At 41.5% G+C, this 26,630-nt stretch overlaps 1 protein-coding gene across 3 annotated transcripts in view; it reads left to right on the forward strand.

The window, feature by feature from the left end:
• The window catches only part of Rnf185 (ring finger protein 185), a 36,170-nt gene that overhangs the window by 6,303 nt on the left and 3,237 nt on the right, over window positions 1–26,630 (forward strand). The window contains exons 1-6 of one of the 3 annotated variants that reach the window (XM_076938243.1): window positions 11,842–12,004; window positions 13,023–13,243; window positions 16,461–16,479; window positions 18,797–18,909; window positions 20,116–20,170; window positions 25,057–25,174. In XM_076938243.1, the coding sequence (XP_076794358.1) occupies window positions 13,068–13,243; window positions 16,461–16,479; window positions 18,797–18,909; window positions 20,116–20,170; window positions 25,057–25,174 (481 nt within the window). In that variant the 5' untranslated portion in view covers window positions 11,842–12,004; window positions 13,023–13,067. Of the gene's footprint in view, window positions 1–11,841; window positions 12,005–13,022; window positions 13,244–16,460; window positions 16,480–18,796; window positions 18,910–20,115; window positions 20,171–25,056; window positions 25,175–26,630 lie in introns of those variants that run through there. The other 2 variants (XM_034509314.2, XM_034509315.2) reach the window with 2 other exon arrangements.

Genomic DNA, 26,630 nt, shown 5'->3' on the forward strand with positions numbered 1-26,630 from the left:
TTTGTTGATGCACACATAGTGCTGGAGTGCTGAGCCTTGTCCTCCAGGTGACCTTGGGACACACAAAAGATTGGTCAGAGCTGGCAGTTCTATTCTAGAACCAGCTGCCAGGTTGATTCCTGTGGTGATACCTGTAACAGCTGATATGAAGTTCCCACTCCACCAGCTGTTCTTCAGAAGTACCTGGTGACACGGGTGTAGTGGGCCTGTACAGATAGACAGTTCTTTGAATATGAGAATAGTCCAAGATGCAAGGCCGTGTGAAGAAATTTGTCACTGCTATGTAACACTTAAGTTCTGACTTAGCCATAGACTCTTTAGGGCCAGGAAACAGATCTCATCGTGTTTTCTTTTATCGTTGAGCCTAGTTCACATTTTCTAAATGTTTGATGAATGGGGACAGTAAACACAGTGATTTGTAAAAGTTGTTGTTATAGACTTTCCAAGTGATGTGTGGCATTATTTTGTATATGTGTGTGTATGCCTGTGTGCTCAGGTGCTCAGATACATGTGTGTTTGAAGGTCAGAGGGCAACTTCAGGCACCACTCTTCAGCTGCCATTATCTGTTTTCTTTGAGACAGAGTCTCATTGACCTGTGATTTACCATGTAGACAAAGTTGGGATCCAACGTGCCCTGGGATTTGTCTTTCTTGCCTCCACGTAGCATTATGCCTAGCTTTCTGGGGGGGGGGGGTATTAGGGAAAGTATTTCTGGGGATTGAACCTGGATCCTCATATTCACAAAGCAAGCATGTTACCAACTTGATCTGTCTCCTCTTCTTTGACTTTATTGTTTTTAATCACAGTTCTTCAAGAACTACTATTGAAATAAAAATGCGATCATTATTTTGTCAGGTATTTGCTGTGTGGTATTAAACTCTTAAAAGTCTTCTCCTTAGTTGGCTAATTCTTTTCAACCCTACTTATTCTTCTTTTAAAGTTTAAAGTATTTTAGAGGCCTTTAGCTCAACCCAGGGAAAATCTGAATTAATGAAGTTCTGCTGACTTGCATAACACTCCCTTATTTTATAAACTTTTCTTGTAACAAAGGAGGGCAGGCATAGTTATCACTGTTTGCAGGTGAGGGGCACTAGCTGAGTGAGTGGAGAAGACGAGCCTCAGCCCAAGCCCTTGGGGCCAAATGCTTTTTTAATATATTGTGTTTTACTTGAAAGTGACAGCTCTTACCTGGGATCTCTCCCAAGTTGAAGAGCTTTCCTCTGGTACAGCATTGCCCAGCTAAATTGGTTTGAGTTAAAATTGCCAAATTCCTATTATTCATTCACATACATTATTTGATATCCTCTTTCTGTCAGGTTTGCTGTTGAACTTGTAAGTTGGATCTTACAAGAGTATAATAAACTGCATAGTCAGTCTTGAGTATGAACGCACAAACACACACAAAAGTCATAAATCATAAATGGCAGCCTGAACTGTTTCCTATTTGTAGATCTATGAAATCCCTTTTTTCTGTTCCCTGTACCTACCCCTTTTTAGTTCAGAGACTGGACTAAGGCTGGGATTATGGCTTAGTGGGAGTACTTGTCTACCTTTTCGAGTCCCTGGGTTCCATCCCTAGCACCTCCCACCTCTACCAAAACCTTTTGAAACAACATTCCTTGAAAAACAAGGACTGAGTCAACTATATAATCATTCTAGGTCTCAAAAACAACCACTGCTCATGTAGAATACTGATTTCTCCAAAACACTAGATTAACTTGTATTTAGTAGTGCAGTTTGTATGCTCTTGGACATCAGCTTTGACAAGCCATCCACATTTATGAGTTGCTCCCAGGGTGCCAAGCCTTGTTCTGACTAAGGCATTTGGAAGCTAGGACAGATGTGAGCACAGGTCACTGGAGTACCATCTGTTATGCATGTGACTTGGGATTGTGAAGCTTTGCCACTGACTGGCTCTGTGACCAACCATGGTATGAGTGAATGACCTAACTACTCAGCCTAATTTAACATCCCAGGAGTTGCAAACAGTGTTGTAGTAGTGTTTGCCTCAAGGCAGGCTGGGAAAATTAAATGAAATAATTCATACAGAAAAGATTAGCAGAGTGTTAACAGACGTTATGGTAAGAAATGTAAATGCCCTTGACTTCAACACTTTAGGTAGAAATCTTAATTCTCTGTGTCAAGCCTTGTTCCATACTACATTTCCTGTCCGTGCATAGACAGTTACCCAGGCTGCCTTCAAGGAAGAATGTTCATCCAGAAAGGGAAGTATTGACACATTTGCAGTGTAACCACTTGCTGATTTTGTTGCCCTGTGGGGAGTATAAACAGAACTGTTCCTGAATACGTATCTGGATGAAGCCTCCTTACTGTTTTCTGTCAGATTATGACAACTATTTTGTATAGAGGTAATGACCCATTCTACAGACAAGCATGGAGGTGAGATAACGTAGGCAAAATTACAGAATAAGTGAGAATTGAAATTCATACTCAGGGTATCAGATGTCTCTTTGCCATGCTTTTTTAAAAAAAAAAAAAAATATTATTTATGGGCTAGAGAGATGGCTCAGTGGTTAAGAGTACTGACTACTCTTCCAGAGGTCCTGAGTTCAATTCCCAGCACATGGTGGTCCACAGCCATCTGTAATGGGATCCGATGCCCTCTTCTGGTGTGTATGAAGAGATCAACAGGTGTGTTTACGTACATAAATAAGTCTTTTTAAAAATTGTGTTTATTTATTTACTTTACAATACAGGGTATTGAACACCTCTTTCATGCTGTGAAAGCGCTCTTCCATTGAGCTATTCTCCAGCCATTTTTTTCCTTTCAATTAAAAAAAATGTTTTGGGGCCTAGAGAGATGGCTCAGCAGTCAGTTGATCTTGCAGAGGACCTGGGCTTGATTCCCAGAACTCACATGGTGGCTCACAGCCATCTGTAACTCTAGTCCTAGAGAATCTGACACTCTTTTGACCTCCTTAAGCACCAGATGCACATCCAGTACAAGGACGTATGTGCAGACAAAACACTCATATAATTAATCTAAAAAATATGTGTATGGGTATTGTCTTAGTTAGGGTTTCTCTGATAAAAACCATGCCAAAAGCAACTTGGGGAGGGAGGGTTTTATTTCAGTTTGTAACTCTGAGGTCACGATCCATCACTGAGGGAATCAGGGCAAGAACTCAAGCAGGGCAGGAACCATGGAGAAGTGCTGCTTACTGGCTTGTTCAGCCTGCTTTCTTATACTATCTAGGACCACTTGCCCAGGGTTGGCTCTGCCCCCAGCAGGCTAGGCCATTATACATCAATTATTAATCAAGGAATGTCCCACAGACTTGCCATAGGCCAGTGTGATGGTTTGTATATGCTCGGCCTAGTGAGTGACACTATTAAGAGGTGTGAGTTGTTGGAGTAGGTGTGTTACTGTGGATGTGGGCTTTAAAACCTTCATCCTAGCTTCCTGGAAGCCAGTCTTCTAGCAGCCTTCAGATGAAGATGTAGACCTCTCAGCTCCTCCTGCACCATGCCTGCCTAGATGCTGCCATGTCCCCGCCTTGATGATAATGGACTGAAGCTCTGAACCTGTAAGCCAGCCCCATTTAAATGCTGTACTTATAAGAGATTCCTTCTTAAATGACTCTAGCTTGTGTCAAGTTGACAAAACTCTAGCAAGTAATAGGAGTTTTGTGCATGCAGAGGTGTGTGTAAAGTGCTAAGACTTTACCTGATGTAGTAGCTCATGCCTTTAATCCTAGACAGGCAGATCTCTATGAGAGACTAGATTTAGTCTGGTTCATTTAGTTAGTTCCAGGCCAGCCAGGGCTACATAGACCTGTCTTAAAAAAAAACACCAACAACAAAAGCTCTAAAATTTCATTCACAATTTACTGTGAATGATTCTTAATCTACTTGCTTTCCTTTTTGTCCTTTGTTGAAATATGAAGATATAGAACTTTGAACAAATTCCCTTTATTTTCTGAATATTAATAATAAGTGGGCTGTTCAGATGGATCAGTGGGTAAAGGTGCCTGCTGCCAAGTTATGACCTGAATTCAACCCCCAGGTCCCCTATGATGGAGGAAGAAAACGCTGACCTCCATAAGTCACTTGTGGCAGGTGTACCCACACACACTCATGTACAAACTTAAGTAAACAAATATAAACAAAAATTTAAATACAGTATTTACTGTGGACAAAGTGGAAAGTACAAGTGAGTGGGGTGGGGGTACCCTATGGCCATCAAGATGACACAGCTGGTAAAGGCATCTGTCACCACTCCTAATGACCTCAGTTCAATCCTCCACACCCATGTGGTAAAAGGAAAGAACTGGCTCCCAAAAGTTATCTTCTGACTTTCCTCTGCATGCTATGGCATGGATTTCCATACACATGCATAAAATAAGCAAAATGTAATTTAAAAAATCTTCCCTAGGTGTGGTAGTACACGTCTTTTATTCTAGCACTTGGGAGGCTGAGGCATGTAGAGTTCTATGAGTTCAAGGCCAGCCAGGGCTACCATAGTGAAATCCTGTTTCAAAAATTTTTTGAGAGTTTATTTTATGTGTATGAGTGTTTGCCCACATGTATGTCTGTGTACCACTTGTATGCAGTGCCTTCAGAGGTCAGAAGAAAAAGCACAGGATCCTCTGAGGCAGTATGTGTATACTGGGGATTGAACCTTTGACTCTTAAGGAACAGCCAGTGTTTTAGTAGCTAAAACATCTCTTTAGCATACCAAAATTTTTTTTTAAAGCTTAAGAATTTTGACCATAATTCAATTTTTCTGAGGCCACCATAGGTAATATTTTTGCCATTTTTTTTCTTACATGGTTTCACCTTTTCTAATCCTAGAATATGTTCAACTTTGCATACAGGGTTCTTTTATATTTTATTTTGAGACAGGGTCTCTTGTAGGGAGGGGTTTGCCTCAAACCTGCTTTATGTAGTTGAAGATAATCTTGAAAAAAATATAATGCTTCTACCTTTTAAGAGCTGTGAGGTTACAGGCATATGCCACCATTCCTGACTTCTATACAGTTTTACTTTATGACAAAGAGTTTTGTCCGGGCTGGCCTCAGGCATATGCTCCTGCCTCCTTAGTGTTGAGCTTATAGGCTTACACTTCCACTTACCAAGTCTGTGTGTTTTGTTTTGTTTACTTTTTATTTATTTATTTATTTTACTTTTATTGTATAATTTTTGTTTATTTTTACCTTGTGCACATTGGTGTTTTGCCTGCGTGAGGATGTCAGATTCCCTGGAACTGGAGTTATAAGCTATAACTGCAGTGTGGTTGCTAGGAATTGAACCCGGATCCTCTAGAAGAACATCCAGTGCTCTTAACTGTTGAGCCATCTCTCCAGCCCCATACCAGCTCTTTGTATACAGTTTTGCATCTTACTTTTTTCACTTACCATTATGTCATATAAGTAAAATTCTCATGTAATTAAAATCTTTGTGGAAATATAATCTATGTTTAACAGACTGGAATCGTATAGGGAGGGCTAGGAATTAGGTGGCAGAGCACTTTTTTCCATGTGTGAAGCTCTAGGTCCTGTGACCCTGGGTGAAGCCCAGCATCATATAATAAAATTGTTTTTTGTGTTCATGGATGTGTGCATATCCATATGCGTGTTCCTGTGTGTGTTGGTGTATATGCTTGCATATGGAGGCCAGATAACAACCTTGGGTGTCATTCTCAGGAATATCATCCACTGCCTTTTATACAGGGACTCTCATCAACCTGGAGCTCACCAAGTAGGCTAGACTAACTGGCCAGAGAGCCTCAGGATTCTATGTCAGCTTGTTCAGTGCAGGAATTGTATGTGTGTAGTACCACTGTGCCTAGCATTTTTATGTAGTTTTTACAGGTCAAACTAAGGTCCTCAAGTTTGTGAAGCAAACCCTCTGTCAATTGAGATACTCCCCAGATGCCCTTCACTCACCTCCTTTTTAAATAAAGTGTGATGGGCTGGCTCTGGTGACACATGCTTGTAATTCTAGTACTCAAGAGGCAAGGAGAGGAGGATCACTGCAAGTTCCAGGCCAGACATGATGCATAGCAAGACCCTGTCTCAAACAAAACAAAAGAAAAGATAGTGTGATGGGTAGTGTTACATCCCATAATATAATCTACCATTTGAGTATACCCATTTACTTAGCTAGAGGGTAGGAGGGAGCTAGATAGGAAGACAATCAGTAAAACCATGGGCATTTTGGAAGGTTGGGTGGGGGGTTCAGGTTATGGACCCCAGTTTGGAATATGAGCAAGCAGGCCAAGGGGTAAGGTAATCTAAGGTTTTCCTCTCCACTCTTTCCCTAGCTCTTGGTTTCTTACCATTCCCTAGGCTCCTGCATTGAATTTGCCTCAGAGACTTGAATACCTGTCTGTTATGCTGTGTCTTTATCCTCCTCTGCTCTCACATGTTCTTCAGACCTATCAATCAATGCCAAACAGACTGGGTTGCCTTATTTGTTTATTTGTCATTGTCACCCTTAAGCTGAAACCCTTATGTCTGTGTCCGCAATGCCTGGCAAATGATGAGATTTTTTTTTTTTTTTTAATAAATCTGAGAAGGTAGGTTAGGTTGACTACATAGGGAAAGTATAAGGACTCAAGAACAGGACCAGTGCATCCCCAGGAAAAGAACAGGACCAGTGCATCCTCTCAGCCTCCTCTATCTTTCTGGACCTAAAAGATCATGCATGTCTTTGGCCCTGTATTTGGGGCCAGGTCTCCTGAGGGCTGTTTGGGACTTAAACATTGTTTAGACTCTTGGATTTTACAGCTGGTTAATGTGTGTCCCAAATTCCACTCAACCTACTTATTTCTTCCCAGTGCAGCCTGCTGTGCATTTGACATAGACATTCTTCAAATGTGAGTCACATCTCTGTCTCCATGTGATCTATCAGCAGCCTAAGCATCAGTGTAGACAGGCTCAGACATGCCAAGGTTCCTTGCAGAAAGTTACCATGTGAACAAGTATGTGCCACAGGAACAAGCCCTTTGCTGGGAGCATGCCAAGATTTGTAATTTTCATAATGAAGATTGGCACTTTTGTGTGTCTGTACACTCTGGCCTTGGGATATTTAGAGTTGTAACAGGTATAGAAGGTGGAATATAGTCAGTTGTAGAGAGCTTGCCTGGCATGCCCAGGAACTGGGTTTTGTCCTCAGAAACAGTGGGAGTGGGGCATTAAAAAGGAGCACATACATAACCCAGGCATGGTTGTCCATGCCTTTAATCCCCAAATTTAGGAGGCAGAGACAATTGTATCTCTGAGTTGGAGGCCAGCCTGGTCAACAGATCAAGTTCCAGAACAGCCATGGTTATACAGAGAAACCCTGTGTCAAACAAACAAACAAACAAACAACAAAGGGAGTGCATAAGACAGATGATGGATTCCAGAATGCCTTTAGTTCTCTAGAACCTAAGAACTGAACACAGAATGAGAGTCACTTCAGTGGTGGTTGCTGCACGGATATCCAGCTCTGATACTCTCACACTTCTTGGTTCTGATACTCTCACACTTCTTGGTGAACAGGTGAGAATTGAGGGCATGGGCTTGGTCACCTTTAAGCTCTGCATTCCTAATTGTATTGCAGCTCTCCCTTAGTCTGGAAGCACCACCTTTGTCAACCTAGACGGCTCCGACTGAGGAGTGCTTTTCTAAACTTACTGTGTACTTGTTAATAAATGATCAATTGGGAAAAGTTGTCTTAGTTCAGGTTTCTTTGTTGTGATGAAGCACCATGACCAAAAGCAACTTGGAGAGTTAAAGGGTTTTAGCCTCACTTCCACATCACAATTCCTCACTGAAAGAAAAAGTTGAGGCAGCATCAAAGAAAATGCCCTACAGGGTTGTCTACAGTCTGTTACAGGAGCATTTTCTCAACTTAGGTTCTTTCTGGTTAAATGACTCTTAACTTTTGTCAAATTAACATTAAAATAAGCAAACAAGCAAACAAACAAAAACAGCCAGCACAGAGGTGCTGGGTGTTGTTATTTTTTTTTTGTTATTGTTGGGTTTCATTTGTTTGTTTTAAGAAAAACAATACAACTTGGGTGATTTTGATGGAGTCTTTATTAAGGATTCTTAAGATTTAACATGAACTTTTAGCTCATCTGCTAAATTCCCGAACCTCAACTTGGTACTGCTCTTCTTTGTGTAACCTCCACTCGGTAGATATAAATGTGGCATATAGTTGTCAGTGGGGAATTGTTAGCTGCACAAATGGGTGAATGAATGATGGGTTTGCTCCATATTTCATTAAAAATCACAAAAATTATAGCAATGAGTTTGGGGGCAAAGACTGCATATCTCCTAAAGCTACATGTTAATGAGCTAGTGTAAAAGGTGTAGTAGAGTGGTGGAACTGCAGAGATGGCTCAGTGGTTAAGAGCACTGGCCTCTCTTCCAGAGGACCTAGGTTTGATTCCCTACTACCCATATGGCATCTCGTGCCTTCTTCTGTCCTCTGCAGGCACCAGGCAGACAGACATATATGCAGGCAAAATACATACATAAAATTTAAATTTAAATGTAGAGTGGGCTTGGAGAGATGTCTCCATGGTTAATAGTACTTGCTGTTCTTCCAGAAGACCCAATACTGCACCCAATACTGCAGCTCATAACCATCTATAAGAATATAAAATGTGTTTATATTGTGTTGGAAACTTTGAATTTGGCTCTATGTGGTAGCCTGGCTTTAGGCAAGTCCTTTAACTTCCCTGGTTTGATGTTCTTACTTGTAAAATGGAGTGAGAGTCAGAAGCAGTAATAGACTTGAACCTGCAGTATGCTTCAGGTGAAGAACAAAGAATTACTAGGTACAGTGGTACATGCCTTTAGTCCCAGCACTGAGGAAGTGAAGTAGAAGGATCACTTAAGCCCAGAAGTTCCAGACCAGCCACAGTGAGGTTGCTATATTGGTTAAGTCAGAGTCTATAGGCTCTGTAGGAACCAAGATTGATTTTAGCAGCTCAGCAAGGCTCAGATCCTATTTCCATCTTATTCTAGTTAGAAGTCTAGTGTTCCAGCCAACCAGGACCTATATTATCTGTCCACTGTACTAGTCCTACAAGTCTTACGAGGTTGTGGGTACAGTTTTTTTGTTCTGTAGGTGCTCAGCAGATAGCCCCAAAGGGATGCTACTCACCTCTTTTGTACACGGGGTTAGGGAGGAGGTAGAGGAGAGGCTTCATAGATGAGTATGTGGCTTGGGAATCCAGAATTGCAAAGGGGTTTGTGAGCAGGCAGCAGCCTGGCAGTTGACCATAATCAGTCATACACATTGTACTCACTCATTCAGCAACTATCTGAGTGCCTACTGGGGTGAGACCCGGAGAAGGGAATCAGGATAAGAGTGGTGTGGTATGTTCAGAGTTGTCATGTATAAGCCTGTCCCAGTATTTGGGTTGCTGCATGACTGCTAACACCCTGCAAACTCTCAGCAGGCCTGTTGCTGTCTCTTGACTATTCCTACCTTAACACCTGTCTTTACCCCAGTTTTCCCATCATGCCTGTGAGCTACGGTAGTGTGAGCCATGCAGAGTCTGGTTGGATCCAGGTAGGATGTGTTCATCATAAGTGGTGCGTATGTGGCAGTAGCCTCTCCCATTTTGGTTTGCCCTACATCACTGATCTAGGTAGCCCTGTGCTTGCTTTTCAGGGGACAAAAGAAATTAATTAGCTAGTTTATATAACCTGGGTTGACCTCAGACTTACTTGTAGCCAAGAATATCCTTGAACTTCAGATGCTCCTGCTTCTACCTCCCAAGTTTATAGGTGTATGCCGCCATGCCTGATTTTAAGTAGTGCTGGAAATCTAGTGTTTTATGCATGCTTGGCAGACACTCTGCAAACTGTTACATCCCAATTGCAGAGAAGAGAAATTTAAACCTTGGCCAGTCAGTATTAGAGTTGAAGCTTGAATTTAGAGCTTCCCGGGACTGGGGAAAATATAGACATTATCTGTACTGCTATACTGGCCTGATTTCAAAAGCAGTATATTAAAAATGTGACACATCTGGGAATGATGATACACACTTTTAATCCCAGTGCTGAGGAGGCAGGGGCAGGTGGGTCTGTGAGTTTGAGGCTAGCCTGGTCTACATCATGAGTTCCAGGACAGCCAGGGATACACAGTGAGACACTGTCTAAAACAAATTAATTAATTAAAACTTTTAAAGAAACTTTATATTAATTATATAAATTAACTATATAACTTTAGAGGATTTAGGAAATATATCATTACTACCAAGCCCATATGTAGAAATATGTGTGTATATTTTTTTCACATCTAAAGATTTTTCTAGGGACTGGAGAGATAGCATGGTGGTTAAGAACACCTACTGGTTTTCAGAGGATCTGAGTTCAATTCCCAGTAGCTGGAATGTAGCTCACAACTGTCTATAACTTATGTCCCAGGGGATCCATCACCCTCTGCTGACCTCTGCAGGCATTGCATATATGTGTGCGTACACACACAGGCAAAATACTCATACACATAAATAAAAATTAAGATTAAAAAAAATTGAAGGTATTTCCTAAAATTTATGATTGTAATAAATGTAATATATATACATTTTACAGCTTCCTTTTTAAAAAGCCATTGTAAAAGTAATAACAGGCTTGTTATAGAAAATTAAAATAAGATAAGAGTTCAAAGTTCTTAGTCCTCTTAATATCAGAAGTACTTGATACATTAATGTTGCCTTCTAGAAATTGTGTATGTGTGCATATATACATTTTAAAACATTCATATATATTTTTGGCAACTTGACTTTTAAAATTACTTTTATTATGGAAAGCTTCAAAATATACATAAAATACAATGTAATCCTAACACATCATTTATTTCTAACCATCAACTTGTTTGTTCTTGTTTCTTTTACTCCCCTAACCCCTCCCCTGTGTGTGTGTGCATGTGTACACATACACCTACATGCATATCGCATATGTGTGTGGAGGCTAGAGTTTAATGTCTTCCTCATTCATTCTCTACTTTATTTTTTGAGACAGGGTCTCTCACTGAACCCAGGACTTACAAATTCAGCTAGACTAGTCTGTCCAGGGAGCTCTGGGGATCTGCCACACTGGAACAAAGTAAATCCCAAACATCCTATTTGTTAATAAAAAAATTCAGTGTGTGTGTGTGTGTGTGTGTGTGTGTGTGTGTGTGTGTGTGTGTGTGTGTATGTGAGTCTCCTTCCTCTGGAGTTATCTACCTTGCTTTTTGATTAAGAGTTTCTCATTGGTTGGTCCAGAGTTAGTCTGATTAGGCTAAATTGGATAGCCAACAAGCCCCAAGGATCCCTTTCAACATTGGGATTACAAATGTATCCCACTATGCCTGACCTTTTTATGTGGGGTCTACATATCAAACTCGGGCCTTAATGCTTGCATAGCAGCACTTTTCTGACTATGACATTTCTCCAGCCCAGATGGTAATTTTTTAAAGTTGCATAATAAAATCATACCCAACAAAATGAACAGTGATTCTGGCAACATTAAATGAAATAGGTGAGCATTAGCAGTACACAGCAAATAAAGTAAATCTCAGAACACTGGGGCTTGGGGACATGTCTAGCTCAGTGATGGAGTGTTTAGTGTTGAACTAGCATTGCGAGGGCCTACACACACACACACACACACACGCACGCACGCACGCACGCACGCACGCACGCACGCACGCACAGTTATACAAGAAGAAAAGGAGGAAGCTCTCCAGCTCTTCCACCATGAAGAAGGTCTTGGAACTGAGGAGCAAGACACTGCTACTGTCAGCAACCAGCTGCCCTTCTGGGACATCACGTAAAATGATGTAACTGAGTGAAAAAGTGGCAGAGAGCTGGCCTCTCTCCCTGCTCAAGTCACTAAGCTGCAGTTGTAGTGAGAGATGCTCATGAGCCCCAAGCTCTAAGTCTGCCCTTGAAGACGCAGTGGAAGGCTTCTTGGTCTGAGAAAACCAGTTTTGGGGACTTGATCTTTTTTTTTTACTTGGAAGCTGAAATCAAGGTGATCTGGTACCCTAGTGGTGAGTCCTCATTTTATACATGAGAAAAGCATGGTCAGGAAAAGTGTAGTTCCTAGCAGGCTGGGGGCTGGACAGAGTCTAAGCCTTTACTTCTCTATGGTAGCCACACAGTATTTCTGCTTCTAACTCCTGAGCTGATGAGGAAGCAGCTGAGGCTCCTGACAGGTTTTTAATGTGCACTCTGAATTCCTGGGTATACCTTGTATAGGTCTCTTTGTCTTTGCTTGGTTTCTTTGATTTGGAGGTAGTGATCAACAGTGATATGTTTTCAATGGCAATTGGTGACCAGCCTTATCTATGGTGATGTAGTAATTTGAATACAAATAGTGTGCCATGAGTCCCGGTCTCTAACCCACACTAATTACTTAGCCAGCTAACTCAGTCTGTAGTTTTCTGAAGTGAACAGGGCTGTCCAGAGCACGAGTGTGCCAGATGACTTTGGGATGTATAGAATGGACAACTTTTCTTTCACTGGCATAAATAAGTTTTTAAGTGTGTTGATAAATTTAGACAAAATAAGGTAAGTGGTTTCCAGCTGGAAGAAAGTACCAAAGACCATCATCTGGCTGCTTCAAGCTTCCTAATCTTTCCCGGTCATAGGAATTTCTTTATATTCTGCCATATACCAGTCATAGTCTTGAGTAGATTCTGTTCTCCTAGTTAACATAATTTGTCTAAAATTAAAAGATAGCTTGGCAGTTCAATTTAATATTTAATGGAGCATCTATTTATTGTCTGGTGTGGTTAATACAGGAAAATTTAAGTATAAATGGGAGAGCTTTGTTGAGAACCTTCTAGATGTTGCTCTGTATTTTTGTAATGAAATGTGTGTTGGGCCATGTCCATGAACAACTCATGAGAAGTGCATAGCCCCACAGCTTCTGTCCCTGCGGCTCTCTGGAAAATCTGCTCCCACATTCAATCATAGAGTTTATAACTGAGAGAAGTTATAAGTTGGCTTGGAAGTTGAGGGAAGTAGGCCTTAGCAATGAACAATCAAATGCTTTCTGCCTTCCAGGATTGTCTTGAGAATCTTCACTGAAAGCTTTGCTGGCAAGCAGCTATGGCAAGTAAAGGGCCCTCGGCCTCTGCATCTACTGAGAATTCCAGTGCTGGGGGGCCCAGTGGCAGCAGCAATGGCACTGGTGAGAGTGGAGGGCAGGACAGCACCTTTGAATGCAACATATGCCTGGACACAGCCAAGGATGCTGTCATCAGCCTGTGTGGCCACCTCTTCTGGTGAGTACCCTTCCTCCTCTCTCTGTGGACACCCTACCAAGTTTGAAAGCCCATGGCCCTGGGCAGATGTTTCACTTTGGACAGAAAATGTTTGGGGTAGATAGATGTCTCACTAATTTTGACTCCTGATACATTCAGACCCAAGGGACAAGAAGCCACAGTTTCTATCCTAGCTCTACTGCTGAAAGTCTGGGTAACCTTGGGCAAATCCTGTTTTCACCCTGGCCATCTTCCCATCTCTCCAGGAGTAAGGCCATTTTGTGAGCATGTACTGTCACTTGAGCAAGGCTTGCTTGCAGACAGTATTGCATAGTGGTTTTGAGCAAGGACTGTGGAGCCAGACTTCTTCCTCTTAGATCTTGATTCCACTACTTCCCTAGTGAATGACCTTAGACAGGATATGTACATGCACTCTGCCTCATTTTACAGGCTTATTTCTATTAAATAGCCCCAAATAGTAAGCATGTTGAAAGAGCACATAGCACTATGTGTGCTAGCTACGGTTGTAATTGTTCTATATTTTATGTGTATGTTTTAAAATGAAGCAGCAAGTCAGTGTCCCAGTCTCAGTGCTTCCAGAAACCTGCTGTCTCTGACAACTTAGGTAGATGTGGAGTAGTGGTTGTTTTTCTTTCGAGATGTTAGCCTAACTTTGAAGGGTAGAGAGAAACCTTGATCGTAGAGGGGAAATAATAGCAAATAAAGTCAAGGGCCCGTGCCACCCCAGAGCAGGCAGTTTCTAGAGATGGGCATTTATGCTGTCAGTTTATCTGAGTCTCTGAGGCTACTGTTGCCCACTCACAAAACCCTGGATGGGATGTTAGGGAGCAAGAATAGCTTGGATGGGCCAGATTACCAAACCCAGGGGACATAGACCCCGTTAATATTTTTGTGCAGGAATATGGGGAAGAAAGCAATATCTGAGAGTTTAAATTCTCAGCAATATAAAAGATAAATTTATTGATGAATTAAATTTATTGATGAATTAATAGACTAGTGTAGAGGTTTTTGTTTTTGAAATTTTTTTGCTCTAATTCTTGTTTTGTATAGACAAAAGTGACAGAATTAAGACAGGCAATATACTGCTGAAAAGAACAGATTTAAAGCAGTATGTGTCTAGACTACAGTGTATCTTTAACAAATCTGTTTCTTCTCTGCATGTCACCTTCCTCTGTTCCATAGAGATGGTTATACATCCTGGTGCCATTCAGTGAAAAGAAAAAATAAAAATCAACTCAGCCACTCTGACACATAGTAATTGCTTCATAGGGAGGAATCTTCATCATTATTTTTGTTTACTTGGGTTTTGGGACAGCGTCACTATGTAGACCAGGCTGACCTTAAAATTTCAACACTCCTCTTGCCTCTGCCTCTGGAATTCCATCCACCTTTATTACAATCCTGAGGCTTGCTCTGAACATCACTTCTTTGCTTACTCTTTTAACCTGTAGCATTTGAGCAGGTTCTAACAGAGTCCTGGTGTTATTTGACATGCCCTCTGGAGAGGTCACAATGGCCCCAGAAGCTCAGTGTTGGATTCAGATATGAACGTTTCCTATACTTAGGAGCCTGCATTTGTGTGTGAGCTAGCCATGTTCAGGGATTGAGAGAAGCACTGTCTTCTTAGGCCATGGTTTTATTCATCTAGAAAAGACACATGATGTGTGAGAAACTCCATGACTGCCACTCAGTAAGTTGTAGTAGATTTTTGTTGACTTTATTAATAAGAAAAAAAAAGAAATACTAAAAATCTTGGATTGAATACTTTTCTTTCAGCTATAATGCCATTTTTTTTATGCAGCAGTAGATGTAGACAGTAGAGAGTTTTTAGTCCTGGTGTAAGTTACATGTTTCTGAACCTTGGTTTCCTCCTTTGAAAAACGAGACCATGGTTCTATCTGGAATCGTAGCACCAAAAGGGAGCTGAGAAGGAAACTCAGTGGTTAAGAGCACTACTTTCCCTTCTAGCAGACCCAGGTTTGATCCTTAGAGCCCACATGGCCGCTTACAACTATCTGTAACTCCAGTTCCAGGGGATACAACAGCCTATGGCTTCCATGGGCAACCGGTACACATGTGGTTCATGGACATACACATAAGAAACACTCTTACCCATAAAAATAAATAAACCTGCCGGGCGGTGGTGGCGCATGCCTTTAATCCCAGCACTTGGGAGGCAGAGGCAGGCGGATTTCTGAGTTTGAGGCCAGCCTGGTCTACAGAGTGAGTTCCAGGACAGCCAGGGTTACACAGAGAAACCCTGTCTCGAAAAACCAAAACAAACAAACAAACAAAAACCCCTAATACCCTGAAGTCTGAGGTGGAGGATCAAAAGTCTGAAGCCAGTTTGGGTTATATGGTGAAACCCTGTATTTAAATTTTAAAAAAAAATTAATTTAAAAAGAAAAAAAAAAGGAAGAAGTGTTGAGCAGCAGCTCTATAGGATGGAGGTAGCCTTTCCCCAGTAGCCTCTCCATTTTTCTATTACAAAGATGGTTTGAGTAGGCCTGGTCTCTCAAACCACTTCCTGTTAGAAGAGCAGTTTGTTAAATTGGATCTGAAATAATAGAAAATCCATATGTTACTTGTGAGCCTGAGGAGCTGTGAACCATCTGATACGGTGCATATTATGTGTGTATGTATATATGTGTGCTTTTATGTTGCCATGTGTTACATGACAGTGCTGACTTTTCCTGCAGAGAATATGTGACATATTAGATTCCTTCAGAGCCTATAATATCTGAAAGACTAACCTATGGATAAATTGTGCTTGGCTGGTCTGGAGTGGGGGTTTGTTTGTTTGTTTTGGGGGGTGTTTTTGTTTTGTGCGGTTCAGACTGGAGACTGGAGTCACTTGTTTTTCCTACGGGGTTAGCTTTTTCTTACCTGTTTTGTTTCATTTTGTTGTTGTTTAAAGACAAGGTCTTCTATAACCTAGGCTGTAAACTCAATCACACTGTGTAGGTGAGGATGACTTTGAACTCCTGATCCTCTCCTGCCCCTGCCTCCCAAGTACTGGATTATAGATATGTGCCTTCATACCTTTTCCCATATGTGATGACAGTAATTTGTGTGAAGCCTCACTGGGGTTACAGTACTCCAGTTACCCCCTTCTGATGTCCCTTCCCTACTCATGGAGTGTGTCTGCTAATGAAAGCATTTTTCTCCTTCTTCCCACTTTTCTTCCTGATGATTGGCCGCCCTGGGGACTCTGTAGTTGGCCGTGTTTACATCAGGTAAGATGTACTTCATTTTACTTTGTCTTTCATCAGCTAGAGTTGCACAAGACAGCCCTCATCTCAGGGGACTACTGTCAGAAACTGCAATCTCCCTTGCTTCTGGGCTTAGTTGCCCTTTTTATACACCTGCCTGCTGACTGGTATTTGATGTAATAAAGAGGTCTTTTCATGTCTGAATTAGTCCCAGTTCTTCCAATAATAGCCATATGGGCTTGGATGGCCACCACTTTTCTGTGTCTCGGTGACTCATTTGCAGATGGATTGGACTTGATAATGTTAGCTCCCTTTTCGTTTTTTGTTTTGTTTTGCTTCAAAACAAGATTGAATGTATCCCAAGCTATATCCTCAAACTTACCAAGTAGTTGAGGATGACCTTGAAATCTTCCTTTCTCAAAGTGCTGGGGTTATAGGTGTGCATCACAGTACCTACTTCATGTAATCAGGGAACCCAGGATGTCTTGCTTGCTAAGCAATTGATCTGCTAACTAAGTCACATCCTCACCTATTAGATCATTTTTTTGTTTTTGAGTGCTTATATTTATAAAAGATAACATCCTAGCTAGAGAGACAGCTCAGTGGTTAGGAATGCTTGCTGTCCTTGCAAAGGGCCAATTTCAGTTCCTAGCACCTATAACTCTAGCTCCAGGGGCTTCAACACTTGTGGCTATACAAACATATGGGGGGGAGGGGAAGGGAGAGGGAGGGAGGGAGGGAGGGAGGGAGAGAGAGGAGAGAGAGAAATCTTGAAGAAATAAAAAAGTAGCTCCTTTCATATCAGTGTACCTCTTTCCTGAAAGGTCTTAAGATTGTTGAGAAGAGGTATGCTTTTTTTGGTGTGAATAGATAGCTTTTGCAGAGGAGAAAAGTCTTGTTTTAATTTATTATGAAAACCAGTTAGTGTTCACTGAGAACTGAGCCTGGCATTGGCAACTAGATGTGAACAGTCACAGCCAGGTAGCCATTTCCATGGGTGTCAGAAGTACAGCATTATACTCCTGGTTGGCTTAGAGGGTGCTGGGGGAGGACTGGGACTAGACCTCTCTGTTTCTTCCTAGGGAAAGAAGGAGCTAGGAATGAGCAGTCTGACTCACTTGAACTTGAGAGAATAGAAGATTTGGCAGAATGTATTAGTGTGAGCTTCAGGAGATCATGTAACGTAGGTTTTGGAGCTATTGGCAAGTAGGGAATGTAGGATATAAAGTCATGAAATGCTATTTCTGTATCTCTGAAGTCTTTGGCTCATATTCATTTAATGAACTTTTTATCTTCAAATCTAGAGATGCATTTTACATCTAAAAACAATATCGAGGGGCTGATGCATAGTTCATCTATAGTGTGTATACCGATGATGTGCAAGGCTCTGAGTTAATCCCTAGTACTAAAAATAAATAAAGGTTGAGAAAATATACATAAGAAACCCTCCGTACCCAGAAAGAGGTCAAGTTAGCTGTGGTGGCATACTTCTGTAAGCCTTGTACTTAGGAATCAAAAGACGTGAGGATCAAGAGTTCAGCATCTTCAGATACGTGAGACTGCTTCAAAAAGAAAAGGAAAACATACAAGCATAACACTTAAAAAATAAAGTTTAGATAATGAACAGATTCTGTCCCTTAACACAATATTAAGTCACCCAAAAATGATTAACACATCCAGGTGCTGATGTCAGGTTATATACCATTTTTTTGGGAAAATGCTGTAAAAATGAGAAATTGGGGATGCAGGGACAGCTCAGCAGTCAAGAGCATGTACTGCTCTTCCAAAGGGACCCAAGTTCAGTTCCCAGTACCCATATTTGTTTGCATATATCCTTGCCCTCCACTGACATATATATATATATATAATTAATATATATATACACACACATATATATACATATATACACGCACACACACAGACTATATATATATATATATAATTAAAAATAAGATATGTATATTTTTAAGAAAAGTGAGAAATCACAGAAAGAAAAATGAGATAATGGGTAATTTGACTGATCTTGAAAGTAAGGTTCTGTTTATACCAGGAGCCTGCAGGAGCCTCAGGCTTGCAGCTCCTCTGTACTGTTCCCAGAGAGTAACAGAGAAAGAAGCTTGTTTAATTACTGGTATTTAAAGGCAATTTTGATTTTATCCCCAGTAAATATTTTTCAATGCTAGAAGCAGAAATTAGATTATGGTTCCTAAGTGTTCCCAGCTCAGGCTACTCCAGCCAGTGTTTCCACATTAAGGACTCTGGCTTCACAGTCAGATGCTGCATTTGGCTAACAACAGGGCAGCTTTGGTTCATTCTTTTCATGTTTTTCTCTCACTTGTAGTGGTTGGAGACTAGACCTAACAGACAAGTATGTCCAGTTTGTAAAGCTGGAATCAGCCGGGACAAGGTCATCCCACTCTATGGCAGAGGCAGCACTGGACAGCAGGATCCCAGGTAAAGACTTGCTTCATCTGATACCCCTGTCCCCACTTGGATGTCATTCACGTCTACTTAGCACTCTAACCCTGCCTTTAGCTTGGTGTTTGTTGATGGCTGCTTGATTTTGAGGCATTTTGATCGAGATGAGAGTCACCTGGGAAGGGTGGGGCCTGAGAGTAGAAGAGCCAGATGGCAACTTGCTGGCCCGTTCAGTAGGTGTTCAGTGTCATTTGCCAGTGGGTAAACAGTTGTGCAGTGTTGTGAAGCACTTCCTGCAGCCTGGGAAGCAGGCATGTGCCTAAGGACTGCGCTTGCTGCACCAGTGAATATGAGTCTAGGGAGGGAGGGGATCGGAAACATGATGGCTTTGTGGGGACTGGGATTTCGGAAATGGAGATGTAGGTGGCCCTTTTGACCTGGCATCTGTACCTTTCCAGAAAAATGTCTTACTGTCTAGCATTTCACCTGACTCCACATCTCCTGTCTACCAGACATACAGATAAAGAGTGTTCTATCACACTTGTCACACTTGTGTTTGCTCTGAGGGATACTCCTTGGTCCCACTCAGACTACACCCTGCTTCCTGCAGCCTTTTTTTGATTCCTGCCCTTATTTTATGAAAGCCTTAAAGTCCCCTCCCTGAGGTGATCTTTCTTCTCCGTAATCCTCCCACCCTATATTGTGACTGCTTGTATCTCTCTTGAAATCATCATCATCTCAAGAATGGGAACTCTCACCAGTATCAGTATTGATTGCATCCTGCCTTGTGCCTTATGTGAAATAAACCCAGTCAAATTGTTTGGACAGTCTGAGACCTAGCAGCAAAAGTAAAAGATAGATAGCATGGGGTGCTGGCCTAAGAGTAGTAGAGGCCAAACTGAAATTAGTATGGGAGATTAGAGAGACTTTGAACCTTAACCCTATCAAACAAACCATCCTAGGTTTTAGTCTGGCTTAGGACTTCTGCAGGCCTAGGGAAGCAAAACTGGCCATTTTTCATAACCATGGACCAGAATCTCTATTGCAAGGGTAGGCTGTACAATCTGATATCTTTCTCAGAATAAGCTGGCTTTCCTGATTTGAGGTAGAATGGAGTTAGAATTTTGTTAAGCCAACACAGTTGTGTATGTTGAACAGGAGAGTGACCCAGACACTGCTGGCCAGTCCTCAAGGGGAACAACTTACAACACTTAGTAATGGCCTTACTTTGTTTCTTTTCAGAGAGAAGACTCCACCTCGTCCTCAAGGTCAGAGGCCAGAGCCAGAAAATAGAGGGGTGAGAAACATTCTAGGAAAAGCTTCTAGAAGTGTGCCTGTGGCTCTGGAAAGTTCTTGTTGATGTTACAGTTTTTCCCCTTCGTCCTAAAAGTAAAGTTCAGAAAGAAGGCAAGCGGGGGAAAAATTCTAGAACCACTCATCCAGAGATAGCCATTGGGAGCATTTGGGCCTGTCTTCTCGTCTTCCTTTACTGTGTGTGTGTGTGTGTGTGTGTGTGTGTGTGTGTGTGTATGTATGTGTGTGTGTGTGTGTGTGTGTTTTGTTAATTTATACATGTATGTTTATTGATTATACAGTTACATATTTATTTCAGATTTTTAAATTTAATCTTTATTATCATTGTATGCATATGATGGGGGAGTCTGTGTGTAGACATGAGAGGATACTTTGGGGAGTCAGTTCCTCTTCCAACATGGACTCTGGAGATGGAACTTGACATGTTAGACTTCATGTCAAGCCCCTTTAATGCTAAATTGTCTTACCAGCCTGATTTCTTGGATTTTTGAGATAGGGTCTCACTGTGTATCCCAAGCTGATATAGAACTCATGATCTTCCTGCCTCAGTCTCCTGCTGCTGGTATTATAGACACAGGCTACCATGCCTAGACAGTCCTCCTGCCTCAGACTTTCTAATGCTGTCATTAGGAAGACATAGGCCGCTGGGCAGTGGTGGCGCACGCCTTTAACCCCAGCACTCGGGAGGCAGAGGCAGGCGGATTTCTGAGTTCGAGGCCAGCCTGGTCTACAGAGTGAGTTCCAGGACAGCCAGGGCTACACAGAGAAACCCTGTCTTGAAAAACCAAAAAAAAAAAAAAAAAAAAAAAAAAAAAAAAAAAAAAAAAAAAAAAAAAAAGGAAGACATAGGCTACCATGCCAGGCTTTTTTGTTTTTTACTTTTTTTACAATATGTGGCTCTTGTTTTATAATTCTTAAATTTTCATGTATTCTGCAGATACTAAGTGCCTTAATGTACTCTGGCAATTACTGTAGCAGTGGTAATTTAACAACTGACCTAGCAAATGGTCTCTGCTCTGTGGAATGTACCCATGAGAACTGGAGAATTTCAGCAGTGCAGTTTAAGATGTTGCTGAGGCCCACAGTCATAGCATTTAACAGTGGCTGTTGAGTTGTACAGACCTAATGTAATAGCATCTATTGTATTATAGGGCACTTACCTTCTACCTTTGCTGTCTGAAACATACTCAGATGAATGTACAGTTTTGTGCAGAAGTGTAGTTATTATGATAAATCCTTAGAATTACTGACTCAAAATGTACATATTCAAATAAAATATTAGTCTTATTTCAAATAGCAATTTATTTTTTAATAGCAATTTCTCATTAAAATATTAATGAGGACTGGGAATGTAGCTCATGGCCAGGAACATAGTAGCAGTCAGGCAGGCATGGTGCTGGAGTAGTAAGTTTGAGCTTACATCCTTATGTACAAGCAGACAGCAGAGAGAGCTAACTGGAAATATCTCAAGTCTTTTGAAACCTCAAAGCCTACCCTCCAGCAAGACCACACCTCTTAATCCTTCCCAAACAGTTCCACCAACTAGGAACCAAGCATTCAAATATGAACCTATAAGACCCATTCTCATTCAAACCTCTATAGCTACCTAGTGAAGTCAGTGCCAGTTGTCTCAAATTAATTAAAAATTAAAAAATATACATTAATGAAAATTATTTACCTGAACTGTTAGAATCTTAGAACCAAATATATGGTAATTCCTACAGTTCTCTTTGTTTGTGTACCATACATTATTTTCTTAATTCTATTAGAAATTATGAGTATGTGTTTGCAGTGGTATATGCATGACTGTAAGAAGCTACCGGCATCATGTTCCACTGAAGCTAGAATGGAAGGCAGCTGTGAGCTACTCAACATGGGTGCTGGGAACTGAACTCGGGTCCTCATGGAGCCATGTCTCCAACCTATATAATTTTATTTTTATTTTCCTCTCACTCTTCTGTTAACTGGTTAGCAAATTTAATTTTGGCAGTATATTTCATGATATGCTAAACAAAGTATCTTTAAAATGTCATTGTGCTATCTTTTTAATCTTGTGTTTCAGATGGGTGTTTGTTCATATTCTAGGTTTTTTATTGTTTCATCATTTATTTATGTATATGTGTGGGTGTTCCCTGTGGAGGCCAGAATCTCTGGAATCTGGAGTCACAAGTGATTGTGAGCTTCCTGAATGGGTGCTGGGAACTGAACTCTGGTCTCTGGAAGAGCTAGAAATGCTCTTAACTATTAAGCCATCTCTCTAGGCCACTCTTTTATTTTTGAGAAAGGGTTTCCACCTATAGCCACATGCGGTTTCCTTTATTTTATACTTTTGAGTTAGAGTCTCATATATCTCACGTCACCACAGTCTGGCAATAGGAAGCACCTCTTGAATGACATTATAGAAGAACTATATAGTAGAGTTTTGCCAGGTGATGGTGGTGCACACCTTTAACCCCAGCACTCAGGAGACAGAGGCAAGTGGATCTCTTAAGTTTAAGGCCAATATGATCTACATAGTGAAATCCAGGACAGCCAGGGTGACACAGAGAAACCATGTCTCAAAACAAACAAACAGGTTTGTGTGCCCAGTCTCCTTTTTGGGGGGTATGGGGTCACTGGGACATAGGGCATTGATCCAGCCTTTAATTACAACCAAATCCAAACTCTAATCAACCCCATACCTCTCAAAACCCATTCAAAGCCCAGTCTCCTTTAAGCCTCATATATCCACATAAAGAGTGTAGCTGAGGGGTAAATATATGTAGTATACCTGTCCAGGGACACAAACAGAACCGAAACACAATCTGGGTCTACTGAAGTCCTGCTCTCTACTGCTAGACAATCTCCCTTACCTTCTTAGGCTCTGCTTGCTCAAGCAGCACTAGCAAGCAACAGAAATCAGAGACCTCAGGAAGCCAGAGGCTTTGGCCCTGATGGCTGAGGGCACACCTCTGGGTCCTAAGCACCTGCAGTTGCTATTAGTCTAGTTTGCTTGCTTGCTTCCTTCCTTCCTTCCTTCCTTATTAATTTCTTTCATCTCACTATAGCCCTGTCTTTGCTAGCTAGCACTCAATATATAGATTGGGATGGCTGTGCTGGGATTAAAGGTTTGTGCCACTCTGACTGCCTGCCTTCCACCCCAGTCTTTGCATTATTTCATCATTTGTTTTAAAGAACTCACTAGAAGTCCAAAGGAAGGAAAGGAATTTGTTAAGTTGTGCACAGTGATTAAGAGTATGAGTGTTCAGAGCCAGCAATGGGCCTGGTGACCTTTGTTCAATCCCCAGAACTTACATAGGTAAAAAGAGAACTGACTCCATAAAGATGGCCTCTAACCACATAGGCACTGTGACACATGTGTAATATACATAGGAACACCTACATGCAATAATAATACATTTTTCTTTAAAGTTTGAATTTTCAGATTATATTGTCCACATTTAGTCTCCTGTAAAATGTTTAATGCAAGAATTAAACAACATAAGCTGCCACTCTTTAACATACTTACCTATAATTCCAGCAGTCAGGAGACTGAGGCAGGAGTATTGCAAATTTGAGGCCAGCCTAAGCTACCTAGTGAGATCCTGTCAGAGTAAGGAGAGAGAAAAGAAAAGGCTGGATTTGTGTCTTGTGTGGAGACCTTGCACTCAGAGTAGCTGATTACTAACAGAGTGACTGTTCTGCTAAGTCCACTCCTGGGAAAGACAATGGGTGGAAACATATTTGGGGAGAAACCAAGGCAATGCAAACTGCTGACAGCAGCTATTTGGAAAGATTTCTGACTTACTTTCTAATGACAAATATATGTTACTCTCCTCTTTTTCCTCTTCTTTCTCCTCCTCTTCTTCTTCCTCTTCCTTCTCCTCCTCTTCTTCCTCCTCTTCTTCCTCTTTCTCCTCCTCCTCTTCCCATTTCCCAAGAGCTGAGACAGTACCATATCCAGATTTTACAGTAATCTGAAGAAATTAAATTGTTTTAAATATTCAGAATTTTATGTGACATGAAAATTTTCTGTGTATATGTTTTGCTTTATTTTGTGTTTTGCTTCTGTTTTTATTTGGGTTTATGGTTTGTTTGTTTGTTTGTTTGTTTGTTTGTTTTTGAGAGTCTTGTTGGAAGTCTTGATATAGACCAGGCTGATAGGAAACTAATTATCCAGCTACCACCACTTAGCTAAATTAATGCCGTGCTTTGGACCAAACTCAGAGCTTCATGAATGCTAGGCAAGTACTCAGCCAGCTCAGCTATATCCACAGCCCCTGAAGTCTTTAGGAAAACTACTCACATTGTGACAACATGTTTATATATTGTCATTGTAAAGGAGTTTCAACAGTTTGACAGTCTAAGTCACAGCAGGTTTTCTGTCTTGTGCATAAATGAACACCAAGTTCCTTAGAGAACATGTACAAGATTTTGTTTGACTGAACTGCTGACAAATCAGAGTTCCATCTTTTTTTGCTGTTGCAGATAGTATGTGTCCTATTGTGATGCTCCTTTGCATTTGGCCATGGGACTGACTGCTAGCTGTGTATGATAAATAACATGTAGGAAATATTACTAGCTCCTACAGAACCCTGGAAAATGACCTAACACTGTTATAAACCCTGAGAGTAATGGTTTTCACTTTTGGTCAGAGCTGTATCTTTTTGGACTGTTTATAGCTCTTTAGCTACACGCCAAGGGTAGAAGGTCAGAGGTGCCTCCAGAGCTCCTTTGCTTTGTGTCATGGCTGGGAGGAAGAGCTGAGGCCTTAGTTTGTGGCAGAGGGACAAGAAGAAACATGGGTACCATATCTGTGCTGTGATGTGAGACACTGAGAGAGATGGAGTAAATCTGCTCTTTTATTTTAATTGCTTTTCTTCCCCACAGGGATTTCAAGGATTTGGATTTGGAGATGGCGGCTTTCAGATGTCTTTTGGAATTGGAGCATTTCCATTTGGGATATTTGCCACAGCATTTAACATAAATGATGGACGGCCTCCTCCAGGTAAGCCCAATTTCCTTAAATCAGGAACATATCCTGCTGGAAAACTGCCTGGAATTTAGCAGTATAGAAGCTGCAGAAGCTGCAGAAGCTGCAGATCACTATCACTGCATGCATATCAGACTTTCCAAAATCCTTTAAGTTCTTTGCTGATTGCCACACTCATCCAATGATCTGAGCATTTAACCATGCATTAGGTACATGAGGGATGTGTTATGTTCTATTACAAATAGAGGGGCTCATTACCAACACTGCAAGTAGAGATTTTAAGAATAGCCCATGACCATTAAAATAAAAATTATAAACAATACTTAGCTAATGAAAAGCTTAATCCTACACATGTATACACACACACACACTCACTTTGACCATTTTGGATCAGGGAGGAGTGAAATGTTAGGATCTCCTGTTCCCTGGAATCTCTTAGAACACAAAATGGGGCTGATGCCAAACTTCAGACCTTTGGGAACTGTGTTTATATCTGTCATCTGTATTCCTCCTTAGCCTCTTATCTGTAACAGCTGTTTTTAAAGTACAGCAAGGCAGCAAAGCTTGGACTCCGTTATACTCTGACACCTAAGCCACCACCCATTTTATGAATCCTATAAAAGATGCCAAAGTCGATTGAGCCCTGCTTATAGTAATGGAGCCTTCTGGGCCCTTGGTATAGTATGAGGAATAGAAGTGACCAGTGTAGGTCTGGTCAGGAGCTTAGTGCTCTAAATATGGTGACCCATTCAGAAGTCATCAGAGTTGTTGCCTGCTTTATCCAATTCCTTGGCCATAGTTGGCAATAAACCTCTTTGTTGCCTGCCTGCATGAATTTATCAGAGCAACCAACTGTGAGGGAGTAACATGCTACCCCACAGTGTACTCAGGCACTTGTTGGGGTCCACACTAGCCCCGCGTTGGGGCGGCCAAAAAAATGTCGTGGCCCAAGCTCGAGTCCCTGTTTGGGCGCCAAAAATGTCACGAGCAAAATGTTGAGGCCCGGGGCGACCCACGTTTGGGCAGCCACTGTATCCCGGCCCAAGCTGCCGCTCCGGTCCGCGGGTCAGGGTTCAGCAAGAGCGAGAGTGAGGACGGACTTGAAGAATGCAGACCAGACAGAGTGTGATTCAATCCCGTTTATTCTTCAGTCTCTCTTCTTCTCTCCAAGTCCCAAGTCCTAAGTTCCTAGTCCCTAGTGCCTCCAAGTTCCCAGTTACTTCTTCCAATTTCTCTTCCAAGTGCCTGCTACCTAATGCCTAATTCCTACTCCAAGTTGTACTCTCTGAAGTGTCTGATTCTCTCTTCTGTGTCTCCCTAATGTCTGATGTGTCTGATTCTCTGATCTCAGTCTGATTCTCTCCGTCTGCCTCTGCCTTTTATATGTCTCACTTCTAAGCCACGCCTCTAAGTTACACCTTTAATCATGCCCTTAGGTCTTGTCTCTAAATCTGATCTCTACACTTCTAAG

This window comes from Arvicanthis niloticus, chromosome 7 (genome assembly GCF_011762505.2).
Source record: "Arvicanthis niloticus isolate mArvNil1 chromosome 7, mArvNil1.pat.X, whole genome shotgun sequence".
Lineage (NCBI taxonomy): Eukaryota > Metazoa > Chordata > Mammalia > Rodentia > Muridae > Arvicanthis > Arvicanthis niloticus.